At 45.8% G+C, this 22669-nt stretch overlaps 1 protein-coding gene across 2 annotated transcripts in view; it reads right to left on the bottom strand.

Moving 5' to 3' along the window:
* TTC6 (tetratricopeptide repeat domain 6) overlaps nt 1-22669 on the bottom strand; it is a 297795-nt gene that overhangs the window by 131823 nt on the left and 143303 nt on the right. For both annotated transcript variants that reach the window (XM_088471191.1, XM_088471190.1), the window contains 4 exons: nt 15559-15663; nt 13482-13556; nt 2475-2869; nt 702-1176 (listed from right to left, as the gene is read on the bottom strand). In XM_088471191.1, the coding sequence (XP_088327317.1) occupies nt 702-1176; nt 2475-2869; nt 13482-13556; nt 15559-15663 (1050 nt within the window). The remainder of the gene's footprint in view (nt 1-701; nt 1177-2474; nt 2870-13481; nt 13557-15558; nt 15664-22669) is intronic.

Below are 22669 nucleotides of genomic sequence, written 5' to 3'. Positions count from 1 at the left end.
CCTTAGTGGGCCTCTGTGATTGCATTTCCCTGGTGGGCCCTTCATTCCCCAGTCCGACACTATGTATATATATATATATTAGGGGTGAGCGGGTTCGGTTTTACTCGGATTTACTCGGTTCTTATCGCCACTTTACCGCAAATTCGGATTTATTATATTGGCTATGAAAAAAACACATGATAGGCGATAGCCAATAAAATGCCGTTTAAAGATCCGAGTAAATCCGAGTAAAACCGAACCCGCTCACCCCTAAATATATACACACACACATTTTTCAACACTTATTCACTTTATTTTTTATATTTTGAATGTTCTAAGAATATATTATTTCTGAAATTTCCATCTATTTTAATAAACTTAAAAGAAGTTATATTTCAAATTGTGTCATATTACAGATACCATTGTGCGCTGCCTGTTAGACTTTTCTTTTTATCGTCTTTTGAATCTAGTTTGGCTTTAAAACTTAGGTAGCAGCAAATCCAACTTAGTAATAATAAATATAAGGATATCAATTAATAAGAGAAAGAAAATAATCAATTAATAAATTGGATTTTGAAATTCTATTCATGATATTTAAACAATAAAAAGATCCAGTGCAGGAATATTTTCTTTCTAAACTATACCAGCGTCAATGTAAACTCTAAGTTCACCTACTTCTTTATGGTCTAGTACACAATTTACACCATAATTTGTCTTCTCACCAAATCTAAATCTTGGAGGGCGAGGGCTATATTGCCAAGCTTTCTGTTGAGGGCACCTCTTCTGCAGTAGTGGAATGCAGATGGTTTCTCTTGTTCTTCTATCAGAGTGGTCAGATACAAGATCTCTCTTTCCACATCTTGCACTGATGCTGTTGGGTCCTCTACCAAAACAGGAGGTATGGAATCCAAGCCTACTGCCCATGATAGTTCTTCCTTTGTAGCTTGCTCAGCAAGAATGGTGTCATTCTTAGGAAAATACTGTTCTTCATTACCCACTGACGCCCGACTGGGTGGAAAAACCTCATCAAACCATTTATTCCATATGTCTCTCACCCACTCACGAACATTTGGACCAGTCTGGATGACGCCATGTGTGTTCAAGAAGCTTGAAAAATCTAGATGGCGTGGGAGGCTCGAGCTCCGTGCGCTCCGAGTGGAAGTCGCTCGCACTGGTGTTCTTACCAGTGATCTGGATCTATAGATAAATGTAATAGTTGTATTTAATGAGAACTACAATGTCATCATATTTAAGTGACAAATGCTCAAGTTATAATTAGGTTAGGCACCACTGACTATAGCAGTTGGAGTACAATGTTAATCACTCTTCATCACCAGCATGCTTTTGGTAATTATGTGATTGCAAACATAATAACAATGACATACAGACCACATTTAGCTTATATCAGCAGTGCCAACCATTGATTTTACGCTGGCGCCTCAATTGTCATTATTAATATCGCCACTTGTACCAGCCACATGCTAGGTGCCAGAGATATGTCAGAAACAGGCTTCCCTTCTGTGTACATACGATTCAGAATACTCGCCAACGACATGCCCACAAGTCAGGGTGGTTACTTACGATCTCACTGTCACTGCCCAGATCCCGCCCTGAAATGCCCTATTTCATGGAAAGATAGATCCGGCTAAGTTGCGTCCGACTTGACTTAGAATAGGTCTCACAATCAGGACATTGCCCCAATTCACTAGGATTTGGAGGGTTGTGTCGGCAGGTGTCTCTACAGCATGTGGCATTAAAACTTAAATGTAAAAAGAAAAATGCACAGTGTGACCATGGCCAAACCCACCTGAGGTTTGCGCATACCCCATTTGATCTCAGTCATGCCCCCTGCCATGATACTGGGCGGTATGTAGATGTGATTTGGATTAGTAGTAGTTTGGCCCCATTTGGTGCACTCAATAACAGTATGGGCACTTTATAGGTGCCCATCCACTATACGATTAAGTTGAGCAATTGAACGATAATGATTGTTCAATCGTTCAGAAATCGTTTGCAAATCTTTAGCAAAAATGTCTAAAATGACCAGCGATGCGCGTGCCTGCTGGTCGTTTAGACATCTATCATTGTGCAAACATGCTGGTCAACCTGACGATAACATCAGGTTGAGCATGTTTGCAAATGATTGATGAGCCTGCACTGAACGACTGCTCACTCAGTGCAGGCTCATCACAGACTGACACACGACTGCACGATTACAATGTCGTAATCGTGCAGTCGTTTTCATGTCTGCTAGTGGATGGGCATCTTAACTGTCAGAACTAGTGAATCATCAGTTAAGTGGCATGGAAAGCGTGATGTAATGGGAACTCTGCTCAAGTTAGTACATTTCATATAACCTTGGGCTGTGGGCAGGTACCTTATCTCATTAACTTCAAGTGGAATAATACAATAGAATTTTCCATATTGGAATACTTTATCTCAGAAATAAAACATGCAACCCTGAGACATGAAAGCACAGCATTGTAATAACTAACCTTTTAATAGCCTGAGGTGGTTGGTTCAGCTCCTGCAAAATAATCTGCAACTCCAGTGGACCTAAGAGTTGTTTTTTGTTCTTAGCATTCTTCTTATAAGGAGTGACATGATGCAAGGATTTTTTTGGGACAACTCCAGACTGTAAAGGAAAGAACTGTTTGTCTTTCTCCACATGCAAAGCCATCATTGCAGCGTTCTCTGACAGAGTGTCAGGCAATTTTACGTCAGCCGCTTTAAAGTGCACTTCAAGACTAACTGCTAGAGGTTCTGCTGACTTGTAATTCTGCTGTTTCCACATTGCAAGCTCTTTCATACTTGTTTGAAAGTCAGATGAAAGATGACATGTAGGGTCCGTGTGGACTGATAAGTCCGGAGCAGAGTTTGACAGCGATTTCTGAAAAGGGGTGAATCAAAATTATTAAAAAAATGTTACTTCACAATATTTGCTTATTTTGTTGTACATTATGTGTGTGTAATACGGCTTTCATTGATTTAAATGACATTATATTACTTCAATTAAATAAGAAAACCTTTTTTTTTTAAAGTAAGAATATTAGCATTTCATATGCTTACCCCTACACACATTCGGCGTCTAAAACGGTATCCCCTACTCTTCAACAGCCATGATCCTCCCTTCTGGTTCAAGGGAGGTTTGGTCCTCCCTGAACTCGTCTTAGGACACCTGCATTATAGTTTAACAGGTGTACTGTCCCAGTCACACAACCCACCTGCCACATTCATCACTTCTCCTTTAAAGTGCCCCATGTCATATATGGGCATGACAGTGGCATCTTTCCACTATATAAATATAGTATATACTGTATATCCTGATATATTTGGAAAGATGGTGCATGCGCAGAAGAGAGCAAAGACTCTTTGCTGGCTCTTGTGTGGAGCCATCTTTCTGAACATATCACCAGAAAGATTGTGACAAGTATAGAAGGGGGGCAGGCGCTGCACAGGCAGCCACAGTGGTCAGTTCTGTATGTAGTGGTGGTCAGTTCTGTATGTAGTGTGTGTGGTGATGTCAGGATTCAGCCTGGGATCGGCCGGCTTCCCCTTACCAGCGAGCGCAGTGAGACACCAGGTGTGGCGGTGGGTGACACGCTGAGCATTCCCCCTGGGGCCCAGGTGACTTCCACGCAATTCTCCATATCGGAGTTCCTGCGGCGGTGGTCATGGGCGCAGCCATCTTGGCTGTATCACCTGATAGATCCTTAGCCAATGGTAGCCGTGTCAGTTCTCAGCTGACTCCTTCGTTCAATGGATAGCTACCTGGGGGTATAAACAGGACTCCAGGTAAACAGGAAGTTGCCTGATCAACTTCACTATTTCCTTCTTCCCAGCGTTATATCCCAGTGTGTACTCAGAACATCACCTGAGTACTGTCCTAGTGGCCTATTCCCGGGTCGTCCTGCGTTGGATTTCCAGTCTGTTCTCAGAACGTCATCAAGTATTCAGTTCATCTCCTGTGTTCAAGTATTCAGTTCATCTGCTGTATTCAGGTATTCAGTTTATCTCCTGTGTTCAAGTATTCAGCTCACACGCTGATCTCCCGTGTCCGAGTACAACACATGTGTCACTCTCCTGTGCCACCGGTGCGTCTAGGTTCTCAGCCGCGTACTCAGTACACCATTCGAGTACAACACAAGTGTCACTCTCCTGTGCCAGCGGAGAGTCTAGGTACTCAGCCGCATACTCAGTATACCATCCGAGTACAACTCAAGTGTCACTCTCTTGTGCCAGTGGTGCGTCTAGGTCCACAGTGGGCCTCATCCATTTCCCTCCAGTATACGATTCCCTGAAGTTATTCTACTGTGCCAATACAGTAGTAGCAGGGTACAGAGTTCTCTAGTGTTTCACTCTGAAGTACATTCTCCGGGGCCTCCCCAGTGTTACGTTTCTCTATTTTCCCACTTGTATAGTGTCACGCTGGGCGGCGGGTTTTGGAAAGCCGAGGTCTGAGGCTGTGGGAGGAGGTGAAGGCGAGGGGCCTGGACATATGATCTCTGCATCCACAAGTCTTGGTCGTTGGCTAGACCTAGTCAATGGTGCGGAGTCTAACTCACAAGGAGGTGTTCGCCAGTGACCCCTCCAAGACGCATAGCTAGGAGTTCTTGATCTCCAATCGTATAGTTTTTCTCTGCAGAGGAAAATTTATGAGAGAAGTATCCACATGGATGTTTCTTCCCGTCACTGGAAATTTGGGATAATACCGCCCCTACACCCACCGAAGAGGCATCCACTTCCACAAAAAATGGTTTATCCAGTTGGGGTTGGCAAAGAATAGGGGCAGTAGAGAATGCCTCTTTCAATCTTTGGAAGGCCTGTATGGCTGAGTCCGGCCACAGGGCTGGGTTAGCGCCCTTCCGTGTGAGACTAGTAATGGGAGACACCAGAATGCAAAAATTTGGTATGAACCGCCTATAATAGTTTGAAAATCCCAAAAAACGTTGGGTAGCTTTTAAAGATTTTGGTAATGGCCATTCAGAGATCGCTTTCAGTTTCTCTGGATCCATCTGAATGGTTTCCCCAGAAATTATATGTCCTAAGAAAGGAACTGGTGTTTTCAAAGGCGAACTAGAACTTCTCGAACATGTTGGCGATGAGTTTGGAGATCCTTAGAAAAGATTAGAATGTCATCTAAATAGACGAGGACAAAGCTGTAGAGGATGTCCCGAAAGATTTCATTTACATAGCCTTGGAATATAGCCGGCGCATTGCAGAGTCCAAAAGGCATTACCAGATACTCGAAATGACTATCTCTGGTATTGAAGGTGGTCTTCCACTCATCCCCAGCTTTGATTTGTATCAAATTGTATGCCCCACGAAGATCTAGTTTAGAGAACAATTTAGCTCCACGAACCTTGTCGAAAAGCTCAGGATTAAATGTAATGGATACCGATTTTTTACAGTAATTTGGTTGAGGCCACGGTAGTCTATACAGGGCCGGAGACTTCCATCCTTCTTGCTCACAAAAAAGAAAACTGCCCCTGCAGGGGAGGAGGAAGGCCGTATGAACCCTTTGGCTAGATTTTCCTTAATGTAAGTTGCCATGGCAGCTGTTTCTGGAACTGACAAAGGATAGGTCCGGCCCCGAGGGGGAATCTTCCCCGGGAGAAGTTCTATTCCACAATCCCACGACCGATGAGGAGGGAGTCGATCAGCAGCCTGCTCGCAGAAGACATCGGCAAAATCCTGATATGCTTGTGGTAGACTGGAGACAGAAGGATCCTTTGGCTTGTCAGTCAGGGGAGGCTTTGCACCTGTACTGGGGTGCACAGAGTGGGTACGTACAGGAAGTACTTGGGTTAGGCACCATTGGAAACAGTTTGGTCCCCATGATACAATTTGCATATTGGACCAGTCAAAAGTAGGACTATGCTTCCTTAACCACGGTAAATCCAGAACCAGTTCGTAAGCGGAGTTAGGAAGTATGAGGAATTCAATGGTCTCTTGGTGCAGGCAACCAACCCTGAGGGTCACGGGCTGGGATTTCAAGGATATGGATTCACCTAGCACAGTTTTACCATCTACACCGGAGAGCAGTAATTTTTCAGGTAAAGGTACCACCGAAATACCAAGGGACTGGATTAAAGATTTGGAAATAAAATTTCCCGCAGCACCGGAATCTATAAGGGCTTTAACATCCCTTCTCCTGAACTGGTGGGAAAGAGATACAGGCAACAAACTGTCAGTTAATTGGGAGTGCTTAAAAATGACGCCTAATTGAATGCTCCCGAAATCAACTAGGGTCTCGCATTTCCCGCCAGCAGGGGACAATTCTTTAAGATGTGTTCAGGGGCAGCACAATAAAGACACAATTTATTTTGAAAGCGCCGATTGCGTTCGGCCGTGGTTAGCCTGGTTCTGTTGATCTGCATAGGTTCCTCACCCCTGGAGGTGGGGGAATGGGATTGACTTCCTGAGGCCGGATGATCTCGAGGGCGATCCCCATGACCTCTATTACCCCACCGCTCCCTATGGCGTAAATCAATCTTTATGCAGAGGGAAATAGTCTCAGAAAATGACGTAGGAAAATCTGTGGATGCTAATTCGTCTTTCATCCTTTCGGACAACCCACGGAGGAAGGCTGCTTTGAGTGCTTCTTCGTTCCATCTAAGTTCCGATGCAAGGGTCTGAAACTGCACCATGTACTGTCCCACCGAGCGAGAACCTTGGCGGACACGGAGTAAGTCGGAGGAAGCAGAAACCGATCTGCCGGGCTCATCAAAAGGCTGTCGTAAAGTCTTTGTATCTAGAAACTAATGGATCAGCCCATTCCCAAAGAGGGGAAACAGTCCAATGCAGCCCCAGTCAGTAATGAAATTACATAGGCGACCTTAGACCAGGAGGTAGGGAAATTCTGGGGGAGGCACTCAAACTGGATTTCACATTGGTTTATGAAACCACGACAACGTTGGGGAGTACCGTCAAACCTTTCAGGGGTGGCCAAGTGGAGATGAGACTTCTGTGGCGTAGCCCCTTGAGGTAACCCTGGAAAACCAGCAGGAACGACAGGTGGCGAGGCCGTGGACATAGATGCCAGTCTATTTTGTATGGTCACTAACTGTCCGAACAATTCTTGCAGGTACTGAGCCACATGTCGCTGTGCCACCTCTTGGTTATCCATACGGCTGGTTAACTCTTGAAGAGTCCCAGTACCTTGGGTACCTGTGGCTTCCATTGGGCCTGAACAAACTGTCACGCTGGGCGGCGGGTTTTGGAAAGCCGAGGTCTGAGGCTGTGGGAGGAGGCAAAAGCGAGGGGCCTGGACATATGATCTCCGCATCCACAAGTCTTGGTCGTTGGCTAGACCTAGTCAATGGTGCGGAGTCTAACTCACAAGGAGGTGTTCGCCAGTGACCCCTCCAAGCGGGATATGGGCTTGTGCGGCTCCCTGTAAGCAGGTCGCGGTCCTTTGACTTGGTGACGAAGGCCTGCAGGGAAAAAGAGAATCAAAACACCCGTGGCCTAAGGGTAATGCCTGGAATAGGCACGTGGGGAGTGGGATAGAACTCCTGGCTGGAGAAAGGCACTTGAGGTGCTGGCTAGAGAGGTGTGGAGATTAATTGGTAGGCTGAGGTACCAGCTGGATATCCCACAAAGTATATACCGGATTGCCGGCCGGAGATCATGCACTAGGGTGCAATGAGAGGAAGGGTTAACTCGCACACAGGCTGTGATGGTGAAAGCACTGCGATGAGATGAAGGGTTAACTTGCAAACAGGCTGTGATGGTAAAAGCACTGAAGTGAGATGAAGGGTTAACTTGAAAACAGGCTGTGATGGTAATAGCACTGAGGTGAGATGAAGGGTTAACTTGAAAACAGGCTGTGATGGTAATAGCACTGAGGTGAGATGAAGGGTTAACTTGAAAACAGGCTGTGATGATAATAGCACTGAGGCGAGATGAAGGGTTAACTTGAAAGCAGGCTGTGATGCTAATAGCACTGCGGTGAGATGAAGGGTTAACTTGAAAACAGGCTGTGATGGTAATAGCACTGCGGTGAGATGAAGGGTTAACTTGCACACAGGCTATGATGGTAAAGCACTGTGGTGAGATGGAGGGTTAACTTGCACACAGGCTGTTGTTAGTAAAGGCACTGTGGAGAGATGGAGGTTAGCTTTCACACAGGCTGTTGATAGTAAAGGCACTGTGGAGAGATAGCTTAGAAGCTCTGGAAAAAACACACTGGAAGCACGGGGACCTGGAACGAGATTCCTCTAGTACACTAGCGGTGACAATGATTGTTCAGGCAACTACCTGGAGCAAAGGAGCCGGATAAATACTCCTGGGAGCCTGCTGATAGGCCCACAGCGTCAGCTGACCAGCCGGGCCACTCAGGGAAGGAAGTACTGACATAGGGAAAGTGTCATGGCGGCGCCCATGACAGAAACTGCGATCCCCGCTCACCGGGTCGCCTGACACCACAGCTACAGGGTGAATGCTCAGCTCCTCCCACTTCGCCGCGCCAGCCGCCCGACTGCCCGGGAAGTCAGAGGAAGCCGGTGGGACGGTAAGGGATGGCCGATCCCCGGCTGAACTCTGACATATAGGATACCTGACCAAAGGGCCGCAACCTGCTTGCTGGGTGCAGCTTAAACCCATATCCTGCTTGGACCGATGATATATACACCAAAGACTCCATACTTGTCTGCTTTCTTGCACAAAAACAGACAAATCTCAGGTGCACAACTCCAAATTATTAATAATATATAAATGCAATAAAATTTTGCAATCAATAGAGGTTTTTAGCATAATCTTGGCCAAGGTTATGGGCCTACCCACCATATCCAGGTAACCTCTGTAGGGTAGGTCCCTAACATACTATGATTCAAATCCAGAGCGCAGGACACCCCCAAACTAGCCCAGCTAAGCTGCCCCAGGGCACCGCCATAGTAAGAAAAGTGCAGTGTGAAAGAGATAGTTAGAAGCAGCTACTGCTGCATATAAAGAATGAAAATTTTATTGCATTTATATATTATTAATAATTTGGAGTTGTGCACCTGAGATTTGTCTACTTTCTTGGAATGTTGATAATACTCGCAAATATCAGCGCACTCTCCCATACTCCTGAGAGATTAGATCAGCTCCCCAGATGACGCATACTTCCCCAGTGAAACGATTTACGGTGAATTGTGCTATTGCGGCCCCACAGCATGCAAATCACAGCATTCCACAGTGGGAGGCTAGGGCTGCAATGATGCTATTGTCTGCACTTCCCACCTCTACCATCCTATTCGGATCTCCCAGAGAGACTAAAGCTGGGTACACACCTTTGCGATGCTCGGATGATCGGGTTAAATGCTCCCATTCAGCAGAGCAGTGTGCACCCAGCTTAACTACCTCTGTGAGTCCCATACACACTGAGCTAGAAATAGCTCAGTGTGTATGGGCTCCTATGGGATCGGGAGGTCTGGCACATAAATATTAAACAGCACATATGAAGCGAACTCCCGACCCCGACCAAAGCACAAGCGTTTACAGCTGTTTCTTGGCTAACACTCCTGCATCGTTCCTGCATACACACCTATACAATCGTCGAGCCGATCACCTGGGTGATCGGGCCGACGTCTGTATAGGCGTGGACCCAGTTTTAGCTAAAAGAAGGAAAATATGGACTACACTATCTATAATCAGTGGTTAGATAAACTATAAAGTGTATCTAATAGGTATCTCTCATGCAGAGCCCATAAAGCAGCAAAGACTGCAGCAAACACAAATCAGAGTAGACCCAGAGAAGGGCCAGATACAGGTACAAGTCACAAAATGCTACATGAACCTAGTAATAACAGGCTGTATATAGTCCTCTAGGTCACTAAGAGGCTTATTCAGCATTGCACGTATGTACAATGCTGAATGCAGATTCACGAATATCAAGAATCTGCGCATGCGCAGGACTCGTTATGCGAATGTGCAGACGGGTCCTGCATGATTGCACGCAGTCCTTCCTCTGCCTCTGCCTGATTGACAGGCAGAGGCATTTAAGGGACGGCGTAGGGGCGGGGAGGGCCGGCATTCCCGGAAATGGGCCCCGTTTACCGGGAGTGGCAAGGCTATGGGCTGCATCCACAGATGCAGTTTCCTGGACTCGCTGGCCGGCGGACCGTCGTCGTCCACCATCGCAACAGTGCTGGGATCACAATGCAGCAGGGGGTGTCATACGTCTCCTGCTGTATTTGCATATTAGCAAGGACGGAATTGCAAAGCTGCTTGCGTGCAACTTTGCAATTCCGTCCTAAGCTGAATCACCCCCTAAGATTGTTTGGGCAGAAAAGGCAATACACACAACTGGAAAACAGGAGCCACCAGCTGGCTCATTAAGGTACAGGAGGTGCCCCTTTAAAATGTAGCTATGAGGATCTCAATGCAAATACATCACCCCGATTTCACTCCTAAGTAGTGCATTTTAGTTTGCAGCCCCATAAAATGCAAAATGTCAACGCTACCGTATGTAGGACTGATGTGTGCATTTTACGCATTGCGCCATAATGCATAGCACTTAATTGAATCGACCCCCAGGAATAAAGGTTTTGTCCTCCTCCTTCTGTGAATTTCTTCCCTGCAGAGCTATAAAGAGGATAGTACAGTAGCTATCAATTTACCGTGAACTGGTATGTTCCAGCTTCCCTTAGGAACTGAGTGTTTATGACACAGTTATGTTATACAACCACTGTACCCTTCAGTGAACCCTAGTGTTGTCGGATCAGTGTTCGTGCAGGTGGCCAAATGCACCAATTTACAGCAATAACTTTTAACTGTGGCTCTAGAATGAACTAGCTGTAAAATTCAATATGAAACTTAATGAATGTGCTCTGCAGACAGCCAGTGCCACCACCTTCCCAGTATATACTGAGCAGCCACTGCCAACACACTGAGCCTGGGTGCTCGGCTGATACTGCCATGAGGTGCGATCCAACAGTGCAAGTTAGTTGACTAGGGAATTAAGTCTTTAGCATCTTCAAGAAAAATATAATTTAAGGAGGGGGGGGGGGGGGGGGACAGAGATTTCTTTGAGTAGCACATCAGAACGTTTTATTACTGCATGTTCAACAGACATTTTCAGATGCAACATTTACGTGTTTGGGATAAAAATGGCTGGAGCAAAAACTTCATAATAAATACAGCCTTGGATACATGGGAGAATATACACTGATCAGCCATAACATTGACACCACCTGTCTAATACTGTGTAGGTCCCCCTTGTGCCGCCAAAAAAGCTCTGACTCGTTAAGGCATGGACTCCACAAGACCTCTGAAGGTATCCTGTGGTATCTGGCACCAAGACGCAAGTCCTGTAAGTTGTGAGGTGGGGCCTCGGACTTGTTTCTCCAGCACATCCCACAGATGCAACACCTTGAACTCTGTCATGTTCCTCAAACCACTCCTGAACAATTTTTGCAGTGTGGCAGAATGCATAGTTCTGCTGAAAGAGGCCACAGCCAGGGAATACTGTTGCCATGAAGGGGTGTACATGGTCTGCAACAGTGTTCAGGTAGGTGGTAAATGATAAAGTAACAAAACGTGATTCTTCAGACCAGGCTACCTTCTTCTATTGCTATTTGGTCCTGTTCTGACACTCATATGCCCATGGTAGGCACTTTCGATGATGGATAGGGGTCAGCATGGGCACTCTGACAGGTCTGCGGCTATGCAGCCCCATACACAGCAAGCTGCGAAGCACCGTGTGTACTTACAACTTTCTATCATAGCCAGCACTAACTTTCAGCAATTTGTGCTACAGTAGATCTTCTGTGGGATTGGACCAAACGAGCTAGTCTTCGCTCCCCACGCGCATCAATGAGCCTTGGTAGTCCATGACTCTGTCCCCGGTTTACCAGCTGTCCTTCCTTGAACCACTTTTGGTAGGTACTAATTAGAGATGGGCGGTTTCGGTTTTACTGAAAACCGAACACACCCTAACTTTGGGGTTCAGAGTTGAACAGAGTCATGATTCCGAATCACTTTGGGGTTCGGAGTAAAAACTAATCTTGACGGATCTTCTCGCCAAGTTCGGATCTCAAAAACGGATCTCAAGTTTTTTTGGTTTGCATATAAGTCGCTCCCTTATTATTTCAGGTGCCATTTCACACAGGAGAGAGTATGGAAAGGGTGTGGGCTGTAGTTCATGCTGTATTACTAAATACTAGTCGCCATTAGAGAGAGTTGTAGGTAGATGGAGTGGGTGGGAAGCAGGTAAAAGACTGCAGGCATCTTTGTCACTGTGTATGCTTGTTTGTCAGACACTAGCTAGCACCTGCAAAGGCTGCAAACGGGCTCTTGTGTATGTCTGTTAGAAGTGAACTTGAAGTGAGCTGCACTTACTTACAATTGTTTTTCATAAATTTGCTATATTCTTTTAACTGCCATGTCTTTGTGCCTCTGCTCAATATTATGAGCTGTGAGGTGGTTAAAACTGACTGCAATTGACTGGAGAAAACTATAAATAAATGTTATTGATGTTAATAATACTGTATGAACAAAAACATGTCTAAATGACAAGATTTTAGCTGGTTTTATTATAAAGAAATCCAAAACCGAAACATAACCAAAATACTTGAGGGTGGTTTTGACAAAACCAAAGCACGATGATGATTTAAAACCAAAACACGGGGATCTGCGCACATCTGTAGTACTAATCACTGCATAACAAGAACATCCCACAAGACCTGCTGTTTTGGTGGATGCTCTGACCCAGTCACATAGCCATCATAATTTGGCCCTCGTCAAAGTCACTCAGATTCTTACACTTGCCCATTTTCCTGCTTCCAACACATCAACTTCAAGAACTGACTGCTCACATGTTGCCTAAGTTACAGTATATCCCACCCCTTGACAGGTACCAATGTAACAAGATAATCAATGTTATTCACTTGTCAGTGGTTTTTATGTTATGGCTGATCAGTGTATCACGCTAGCACTGCTTGCACAAGCTTAATAAGTAGCAGAAACATAATATAGCTTCATATGCATTTTTTCATCATGTACTTTTTTGCACATGGTTTGTATATAGAATTTTAGGGGAACAAATTCCAATGTTTTTGAATGCTGATAGCAATTAATTAAATTTGTGTTCTGTGCATTCTTATGTCACCAGCAGGAAAACATCTATATCTAAAGTACTTAAAGAACATTTCACATTTGATGGAGTCGCTGTTAATCTAGAAATAAAATCTGTCACTTCAGCATTTTAAACATTTTTTTTTTTTACTGTTTAGGGGAATCCAATTAGCTGCTGGTTTACCCCATGGCTAACTACCCACACCGGGAGATTCAATTAGTGGGGTTCACACACACAGTGTGGGTGGGGGGGATAAGGTGTGGAAAAACCCAATGATTCTGCAGGTTTACGAGGAATAACTGGGTTATTAGTGTTTTGAGTGCATCTGTTATTCACCTGTAAAAAAAATGGGTTGCTGTCACAAGAAGTCATCACTTTGGCACCAACACGGTAAAACTGTTTGATATAAAGTAAACAATGAAATGTTTTTTATTTAATTTACCTTAAGTGATCCAACAGATAAAGAAGAAAAACTGATGTCTTGCAATGAATTTTGTCTTCGGGATAAAATTCTGTCCTATGGGCAGAAATAAGTATACATGACTTACTGATACTGAACCTCTTTTAAAGCACAGTAAATGCGGAGAGTAAATCACTTTGGTTTTGTATCCATGTGTCTACATGGGCCACCAAACACACTGATAGTGCGAGCCAACTTGCAAGAACAAATTTGCTTTTCTGCTTAAGACCAACTGGGAGGTGTGAGGTGTAAAAATGCCTCCTATTATAAGCATGATGCCAGATGCTGACTGCTCAGAGTTGGTTCAAAATTGAAGTGTTTTTTAAAAAGTGAAAAATCAAAGCAAGGAACAGACACAAAAGTGAGTAGGGTACGTCCCCTTTGGCTCTTTTTCCCATTTGGTGCAACACACAAAGAAACCACTATATACATGGCATTACATACTCTAAGTGAAAATGGTACGTTATCTCACTATCTAGATCTAACACAGAGTTCTCTTTAGATATACATCCTTGTCACCTATAGTAGCCTATATATCAAGGATAATCCTACACATTATTGGTTTTCTTTTTGTCTCCATATGACTATTCCTTGAGGAAAAGAACATCTAGAAAAAGAATGTTACAGCATTAAGAGAAATCTGTCATAAGTAAATGTCTTTATTGTTTGACGGGGAGCGCGTTGGAATTTTACCCTTACTATTTGTATTTAATTATTTTTAAATAACCGGTAGAGTAAAATTAATTACAGGTTACAGCTCTGCACTGACAGCTGTGGAAACAGTGACATCTGCAGGCCATAAATCAATAAACAATATTACATTTTGATAGCTATAGCGACATCACAATATTCCCACACCAATTGGACTGGTGCCTCACAATGCTGCGTCTAATATATAATTTAATTTGTGGCTTCCAGCTTGTCGCCATTCCACTCCTTCAGCTCATGACGCTTTCCCTGTAGCATAAAACTCTGGAGCTCATTCAGATCTGCTCGGTAAGACACAAACTCTCCCTGCTGTCGATGGTATGCATTGTGCGCATGTGCATACCTTAGTGAAAGTTCGCAATGCATTCGCTCGCTGCGCATAGACAGCCCAGCAGAGTGAGTGACAGGGGAAGCCGTTTGTAGGTGGTAACAGGGGCTGGCCATTAAAAACGGAAGGTGGAGGTGCAAACGCAGGCGTGCCTGAGCATCTCAACTGAGTTTTAGAGGTGTGCATAATTATAAGACAGCACCATAGTACTCGTCACCTGGCTTGTTCTTACACTGAAGTGCTCGCAGTGCTTGTGGCATGGTATGCTCAACCTCAAGCGCTGCGATAGCATCCGATGTTACCCGATGTACCGATGGTTGCATACACTTCCTGGACATGACGTGCACAAGTGGGCGTCTTAAAACAGGCTGGTGGGTGTCTGCATACACTATGTGATCGGTCTCTAAGAAATACTGGGCGTGCTAATGCATTGCTGTGCGGCAGCACTGCCAGGGCCGCAACTAGGGGGGGGCTGAGGGGTCATGTGCACCGGGCGCCATCCTCCAGCGGCACCGGCCACACACTTCTCTGTGCCGGAGGTCTGCAGATAGAGACCTCCGGCAGTGGTGCGCACCACTGGAAAAATCGACGGAAGATCCCGCCCTCCCTCCTCCCGTCGGAAGTTAGGGTAAGAGCTCAGGGGGTGGGAGGAGGGGGCGGAGAGGGAGTGAGAGGGGCGGAAGTGCTGCACAGGGCGCACTACCATCTAGCTACAACGCTGGTACTGCCTACGGAATTTGCATACACATCGTGCGAGCGATCGCATCTAGCGAGTGGCTCTGAATCAGGCCCTCTGTCCTCATTAACATAACCATATAGGTGGCTCAGCACACTCAACTCCTGAAATAAACTGTGCTGCTGTGAAAATTATGATTGGATAAAGTTTTTCTATAACATTTGAATGACTAATCACATTTCATTAATTGTTCTCTTGTACGTCAATATTTCTAAATTTAGTGATGCACCCATTTTAATATATTTATATATTAGGAAGCATTTACATTTGCCTAAACTGGAATTTACCCGCATTGCTATATCTTCTGGGTCAACGTTCTCCTCATCTGATGATTGACTGTCAACCTCCATTGATGATAATCTCTCTGCTTCATACTGTTCATCTAAACAGCTCTGAAAGACAGTAAGGAAAGATCCTAATAGATATTCACATCAATAACAAATGACACAAATGAGAGCAACAACAAATCTACACTATGTAAAAACTATTTACTAAAATAACACAAACATATAGGTATGTTATTTTAGACGAGCCTTCACCTGCGGACCACAGCCAGCTCGCTGTTTCCCATCTGACTTATTCCCTGCTTTGTTATAAATACATGAAAGATGCAGCTTAACCTGCATGGGGACATACCAGCTGCACAGAATAATATATAAACATAATAAACAAGACATATAAAATATATAAACATTATAGCCAAAAAGAAATATAAAGTAATATATACTGTAAATATGTATTCATTGGATATTAATCAATTACATATTAAGAGAAGAAGGTCATATAAAAGTGGTTTACAAATTACTACACAATCCACAGGAAAAATAAATATATAACAGCAATATCAACATATATAATAATGTTAACAATATTTCGTTTTGTACATAATTGTTACATATACTGGTTGTGGCAAAGTAAAAAAACAGTTGCGCCTGTGTCTAAGTATTATATCTGCATATACATATTAATTTCTTTATATTAGAAGTGGGCAACAGGAGGTCTGCAGGTGGCCAGAGGTCTGACGTGTCATCAACTATGCCCCTAAGCTCTACTTCCTGCTCTGGGGGATGGGGGGGCATGTAATATAATAAATATATTGTCTACTACATATCTAATAGTGGGCCGTTGGGCCATTTTTTGGGGTGTTTTTTCCGGTGAGCAGGTCTTTTTTTATAAAACTTATTTTGGAGCCTATAGAATCTACTATCAACTTTTTCAGAATCGGTCATACTTCCACTAAAGAGAAAAGTGACTCATTATGAAAGAAATTTGTGTATAAGGATACATTTGGACATTTTATCAGTACCAAAAAAATTGTTTTTTACTATTGATTGGTGTTATATATGAAAACATCTAAACAATTTGTGCCCTTTAAGTATTCTTTGTTTGTCTAGATTTGTTTGCTCCCACTAACGGGTTCCACTTGAGGTGCAGCAATTTTTTTCACATCATAGCGCAATATTTTCTATTCATCCATTCTAACGCGCTTAGCAAACACAATGTACCATTAGGACACTGGAGTGATGGTTGCTGGAAATGGGCCTCTATACACCTATGTAGATATTCCTTCAAAAACCAGACGTTTGCAGCCAGTATAGTCATTTACCACATCAACAATATATAGAGTGTATTTCTGATTAATTTAATGTTATCTTCATTGAAAAAAACAGTGCTTTTCTTTCAAAAATAAGGAAATATCTAAGTGACCCCAAACTTTTGAACGGTAGTATATATACATATATATATATATATATATATATATTCAGCCGTAGCATTAAAACCTCCTCATGCCGTCGGAAAAGCTCTGATCCTTCAAGGTGTGTTTCAAGGTATGTACTTCACAAGCAGTGGTGTAACTTCATCCCAGGTGCCCGGAGGCAAGATAAATGTTGGTGCCCCCCCAAATTAAAATGTACTACCTCCCCCAGCACCTATGCCAATCCCAGCTGCCGCCGCCCCCCCTATGCAGTTTCTTTTATACAATGCCCCCAGTAGTGGGTGGTCCCCCTATGGAGTGCCCGCCTATGTAGTGCGCCCCAGTAATGGTCCCCCTATGCAGTGCCTCAAGTAGTGGTCCCCCTAAGCAGTACCTCCAGTAGTGAGCCCCCCGTAGTTGCCCCCAGTAGTGAGCCCCCTATAGTTGCCCCTAGTAGTGAGCCCCCTGTAGTTGCCCCCAGTAGTGAGCCCCCAGTAGTGAGTCATGTCGTCACTCTCCTATAGTGCACTGCGGGACCCAGAAGACGGAGTGAGCTCCGTCCTCCGGCTGCCGCCGGGGATTTGAATAGGAGCCGGGCTCCCGCTGGTAACACACTCAGCGGGCGCCCGGCAAATGGAGGGTGCGACCTCCTGTAGTTACGCCAATGGAGGTGGAGCGCCGATCAGAAGAAGGCACCTGTGCCGAAACGCGTTGGAGACCCTCACATCAAACCCGACACCGATCCAGGCTGACCTCCACTAAAGATCCTCATCCCCACCAGGGACCACCAGTGCAGAAAGCTCTCAGCCCACCCGCCTGCTGGTCCACACCGCTCAGACCTCCAGTGACCGGCTCCACCCTGGACCTGCCTCTCTCCCCCCATGCTCCCAGGCGTGCTCAGCAACTCACTCCTGGCCGTCGATCCCCATTTCCACGAGGGACCGTCAGTGATAAGAGCATCCCACACATCTGGCCGCAAGTCCGCCCAGCCAACATCGCCAGTGACCAGCTCCATCCCGGTCACACTTTCCACATCCCCCCTCCTCCCTGGCTTTTTTTGAATCAGTATCCCGGGCAGACCACCCCCCAAGGGTGGTCCCAGCACACACGCTGCAACCCAGCCTCTCAGCGGCTCACCTATCCACACCTCTGGCTCCGCACCACCAGCGGCACGACCAAGAGCCAACTTCAGCTGCATACTCCGGTCGCTGACCTCCGCAGACCAATCAGAACAGCCGTGCACCTGCAGCACACTCCCAAAACACCACCAGAAGAAACATTCTAATTAACACCACTCATAAACACACACAAGTCATCACCATCACCACTACTAGCAGGAAGAGCGCACCTTACTCCCCCTACCCCCATACGTTTTCAGTGCGGGAAAGGTACTCCCACACAAAGGTGCAGCACCCCAAAACCACAACACACCACCCCCTAGTCAACGAGAGCGCAGTTCTACTGCCCATCTTCAAGTGGAATAGCCTCCCATCAGAGGTGGTAGAGGCTAAGACAGTAGAGTAATTTAAACATGCATGGGATAGACATAAGGATATCCTTCAGAAGAAGTAAGGGTCAATAAGGGTTGAGGTAAAAATATGTTTAAAAATGGGGCAGACTAGATGGGCCAAGTGGTTCTTATCTGCCGTCAAATTCTATGTTTCTATGTTCTATGTAAGGTAGAAAGTTCTATCATGTCAAATCTATTAAAGGCATGGAAGGAAGAGGAGGTACTGTATTCTTTGTGCATCCTTGTAATGGCCATTAGAATACTGGGCCACAGGTTCCCCCATGGGATGGTGACCCCCCCCTCTGGACCTTTGGAGTTAGGCAATTTAAAGGCTCCTTTGGGTGAGATTGTTGGAAAGGTCCCAAATGTAATTTTTGATATGCCAGAGAGGACCAACCTAGTGCTGCTCGACATTATAACCCCACCAGTTATGGGTGGACACAAGATTATGCATGGATATCCACAAAGTCAATGCCATCTCAAAATCTGATGCCTACCCAATGCCAGGGGTGGACAAGCTACTTGACAGGCTAGGCTCACCCAAGTATATCTCTAACCTTGATCTAATGAAGAGTTATTGGTAACTATAGCTGACAAAGGCCTTTTCCACTCTGTTAGGGATCCATCAGTTTAAAACAATGTCTTTCGGCCTGAATGGTGCTCCAGCCTCTTTCAGAGGTTCATAAACCGGGTGCATCGTCCTCACCAGAATTATGCTGTGGTGTACATGGACAACTTTGTTATCCATAGTAAGCATTGGAATGCTCAAGTCAACAGACTGAGGGCAGTTCAAAGTCCTTACAGAAGGCAGGTTTAACTGCTAATTTAAAAAATGCGCTCTAGGGAACAATGAAACCAAGTACCTAGGGTATATGATGGGCAGTGGGTGTCTGAAGCAGCTTGTGAATAAGGTGCAGGTCCGTGTCATGGCCCCGGTTCCATCCACCAAGAAAGAATCTAGATGTTTCCTGGGTTTGGCGGGTTATTACCGCAGATTTCTGCCTTAGTGGTCTGAATAAATCTACCCCATATCAACTTGTTTGGTCTAGGGAGTTCACCATAATTATACAACTTTTGTGTGAAGGGCCGGTCTTTTAACCCCTAGATTCAGAGATTGACAAGTAAGCATAGCAGCTGAGTCTTTCTAAACAGCTGCTGTGTGAAAATATGTTTATGCTGCAGGAGGCGTCTTGCATCAATGGCAATTCCTTTGCAACAAAAAAACTAATCCTACATACCTAGTATGCGAACTAAGGGCCTGATTCATTACAGATTGCTATTGTGATCGCAATTGCGATTATGAACGCAGATCTGTTGCAAAAATATGCTAATGAATGCAATCGCAATGCCGTTGCACAGTCAGTATAGAGACGCCCACTACCGCTATCTCACATCCGTAATACCTTGTAATCCTGCATATACATCGGGAACATCAAGTAACATCGGCCCTTCACGCACAACTACAACAGATTTGACCTTGCTCAGAAATTGCTAACCTCATCGCACGCAGTGAGTACTCAAACTGCATATGTAGTCGCAGTCACTTAATTATGCACGCCAAAATAACAGTGTTCAACTGGACAGGTTCGGCTACTTTTCTCCAACCACTCCCCCGTCACCACCCCCAAACGCTGACCTCACGTCACTTACTCTGCGATGGCTTTGTATCTGCGTGAGTGATGACAGAGCAATCGCAATGCTAACTCACGCAAGTGCACTGTGATGCATGCGCAGTATACAACGATCGGCCGTCTGCGTACGCTAGGAAAAAGTGCGCAGTCTGTGCAAAAAAAGACAGGTCCTGAGTATGCAAACACTTCAGTGACACGACTATAACACGCCCATAAGAAGGACCATCGTTGTGCGTCTGCTTAGCCACCTGCCAGTCAACGGCCAGGAAATTCTCATCTCTTTTCCAAGATATTGCTGATGCCGCACGATTCATACACAACAGCGCGTCTGTGCGTACACGTACATGTAACGCATGCTTTGTACAAGTTTATAGGGGATTTTGCGCACTCGCAATAGCAAAAAAATTGCTCAACTCCGTGAACAACGGCACTGTGTGTGTCTCAGAATCAGGCCTTATATCATACTTTCCTACTCTCCCGGAAGCAGTGGGAGGCTCCCAAATTTTTGGGAAGCCCCCTGCACCCCCAGATTTCCTGGTCTTTTTAGGGCATCTGCGTTCTCCGGCTTGAGTGACCCCATGGCAGAGGATCACGCAGATGTTCAGTTCTGCGTCCATGGATGCAGCTCGGAACAGTAATGCAGGTAGGAGGCTTCATTACCATGATAGTATTGTCGCAGCTGCGCTAGCAACCGTCAGACCTTGAATCACCCCCATAGCCAGCAAATTTCAAACATAGATTGATCCATATATTTGTACCAAATATACTTGATGTGAGAAGTGAAGTCACAATCTTTAGCTGACATTTTCACCGTCAGTGACCAGATACGGTATTGCCAGCTTCTCATTCACATGGAGTATAAGAGCAGACATTATAAAATTACCTGGCCAATCCGTTATCGATGGATCAGCCAGATAATTGTACAGTGTTTGCGTGCAACTGATCCGAAAATATCGATTGGTCGGACATGCTGGATCATTTAGCATGTCTGTCTAAAGCGATATTTTGACGTTACAAGTCGGCTGCATAGGGCAGTGTATGTTCTGCCGCTGCCGGGTGACAGACATTTCCCTGTTCTTTCAATGGGAAGAACAGGGAAATGTTTCCTCCCCAGGAGAGGAGCGCAGATCTCTTGGGCCATATACTGTGAAATATATAACAATGTATTCCCATGATGTCTGCTGGATTACAGGCTGCCAGATAAAATGTCTGTCGGTCTGACAAGCATTTTATCTGACCGTGTATGCCCAGCTTTAGTGTGAATGCCATGGTAAGTGGGTGATGGTAACACTGTAGGTTATTGTGTGGTACTTAGGGCCTGATTCAGACCCATTCGCTAGATGCGGATGCTCACTCCCGGTGTATGCAAATTTGGCTAAGTGACAGCAAGGCAGGCGATTGTGCAGCAAGGCATAAGCATGCCCACTATGTCTTTGCCTGCAATCACTTTGTGTATGCAGACGCCCACCAGCCTGTCTTAAGACGCCCACTTGCACACGTCATCTCCAGGAAGTCTATGCAACCATTGGTACATCATATACCATCGGATGCGATTGCAGCACATGTGGCAGACCATACCCTACCACAAGCACTGCGAGCAGTTCAGTGTAAAAACCAGCCAGGTGACGTGTCCTATGACGCTGGCTGTTAATTATGCACACCTCTGAAACGGTGTTAAGAATCTCACAGGGAGGGTGAGGGAAGGGACACTGTGGGGGAGTTACAGGGAGGGTGAGGGAAGGGACACTGTGGGGGAGTTACAGGGAGGGTGAGGGAAGGGACACTGTGGGGGAGTTACAGGGAGGGTGAGGGAAGGGACACTGTGGGGAAGTTACAGGGAGGGTGAGGGAAGGGACACTGTGGGGAAGTTACAGGGAGGGTGAGGGAAGGGACACTGTGGGGGAGTTACAGGGAGGGTGAGAGAAGGGACACTGTGGGGGAGTTACAGGAAGGGTGAGGGAAGGGACACTGTGGGGGAGTTACAGGAAGGGTGAGGGAAGGGACACTGTGGGGGAGTTACAGGGAGGGTGAGGGAAGGGACACTGTGGGGGAGTTACAGGGAGGGTGAGGGAAGGGACACTGTGGGGGAGTTACAGGGAGGGTGAGGGAAGGGACACTGTGGGGGAGTTACAGGGAGGGTGAGGGAAGGGACACTGTGGGGGAGTTACAGGGAGGGTGAGGGAAGGGACACTGTGGGGGAGTTACAGGGAGGGTGAGGGAAGGGACACTGGGGGAGTTACAGGGAGGGTGAGGGAAGGGACACTGTGGGGAAGTTACAGGGGGGGTGAGGGAAGGGACACTGTGGGGGGAGTTACAGGGAGGGTGAGGGAAGGGACACTGTGGGGGAGTTACAGGGAGGGTGAGGGAAGGGACACTGTGGGGGAGTTACAAGGAGGGTGAGGGAAGGGACACTGTGGGGAAGTTACAGGGGGGGTGAGGGAAGGGACACTGTGGGGAAGTTACAGGGAGGGTGAGGGAAGGGACACTGTGGGGGAGTTACAGGGAGGGTGTGGGAAGGGACACTGTGGGGGAGTTACAGGGAGGGTGAGGGAAGGGACACT

Source organism: Taudactylus pleione, unplaced genomic scaffold (genome assembly GCF_031769625.1).
Source record: "Taudactylus pleione unplaced genomic scaffold, aTauple2 ptg000113l, whole genome shotgun sequence".
Classification (NCBI taxonomy): domain Eukaryota; kingdom Metazoa; phylum Chordata; class Amphibia; order Anura; family Myobatrachidae; genus Taudactylus; species Taudactylus pleione.
This window is presented reverse-complemented; position numbering and strand designations above follow the sequence as displayed.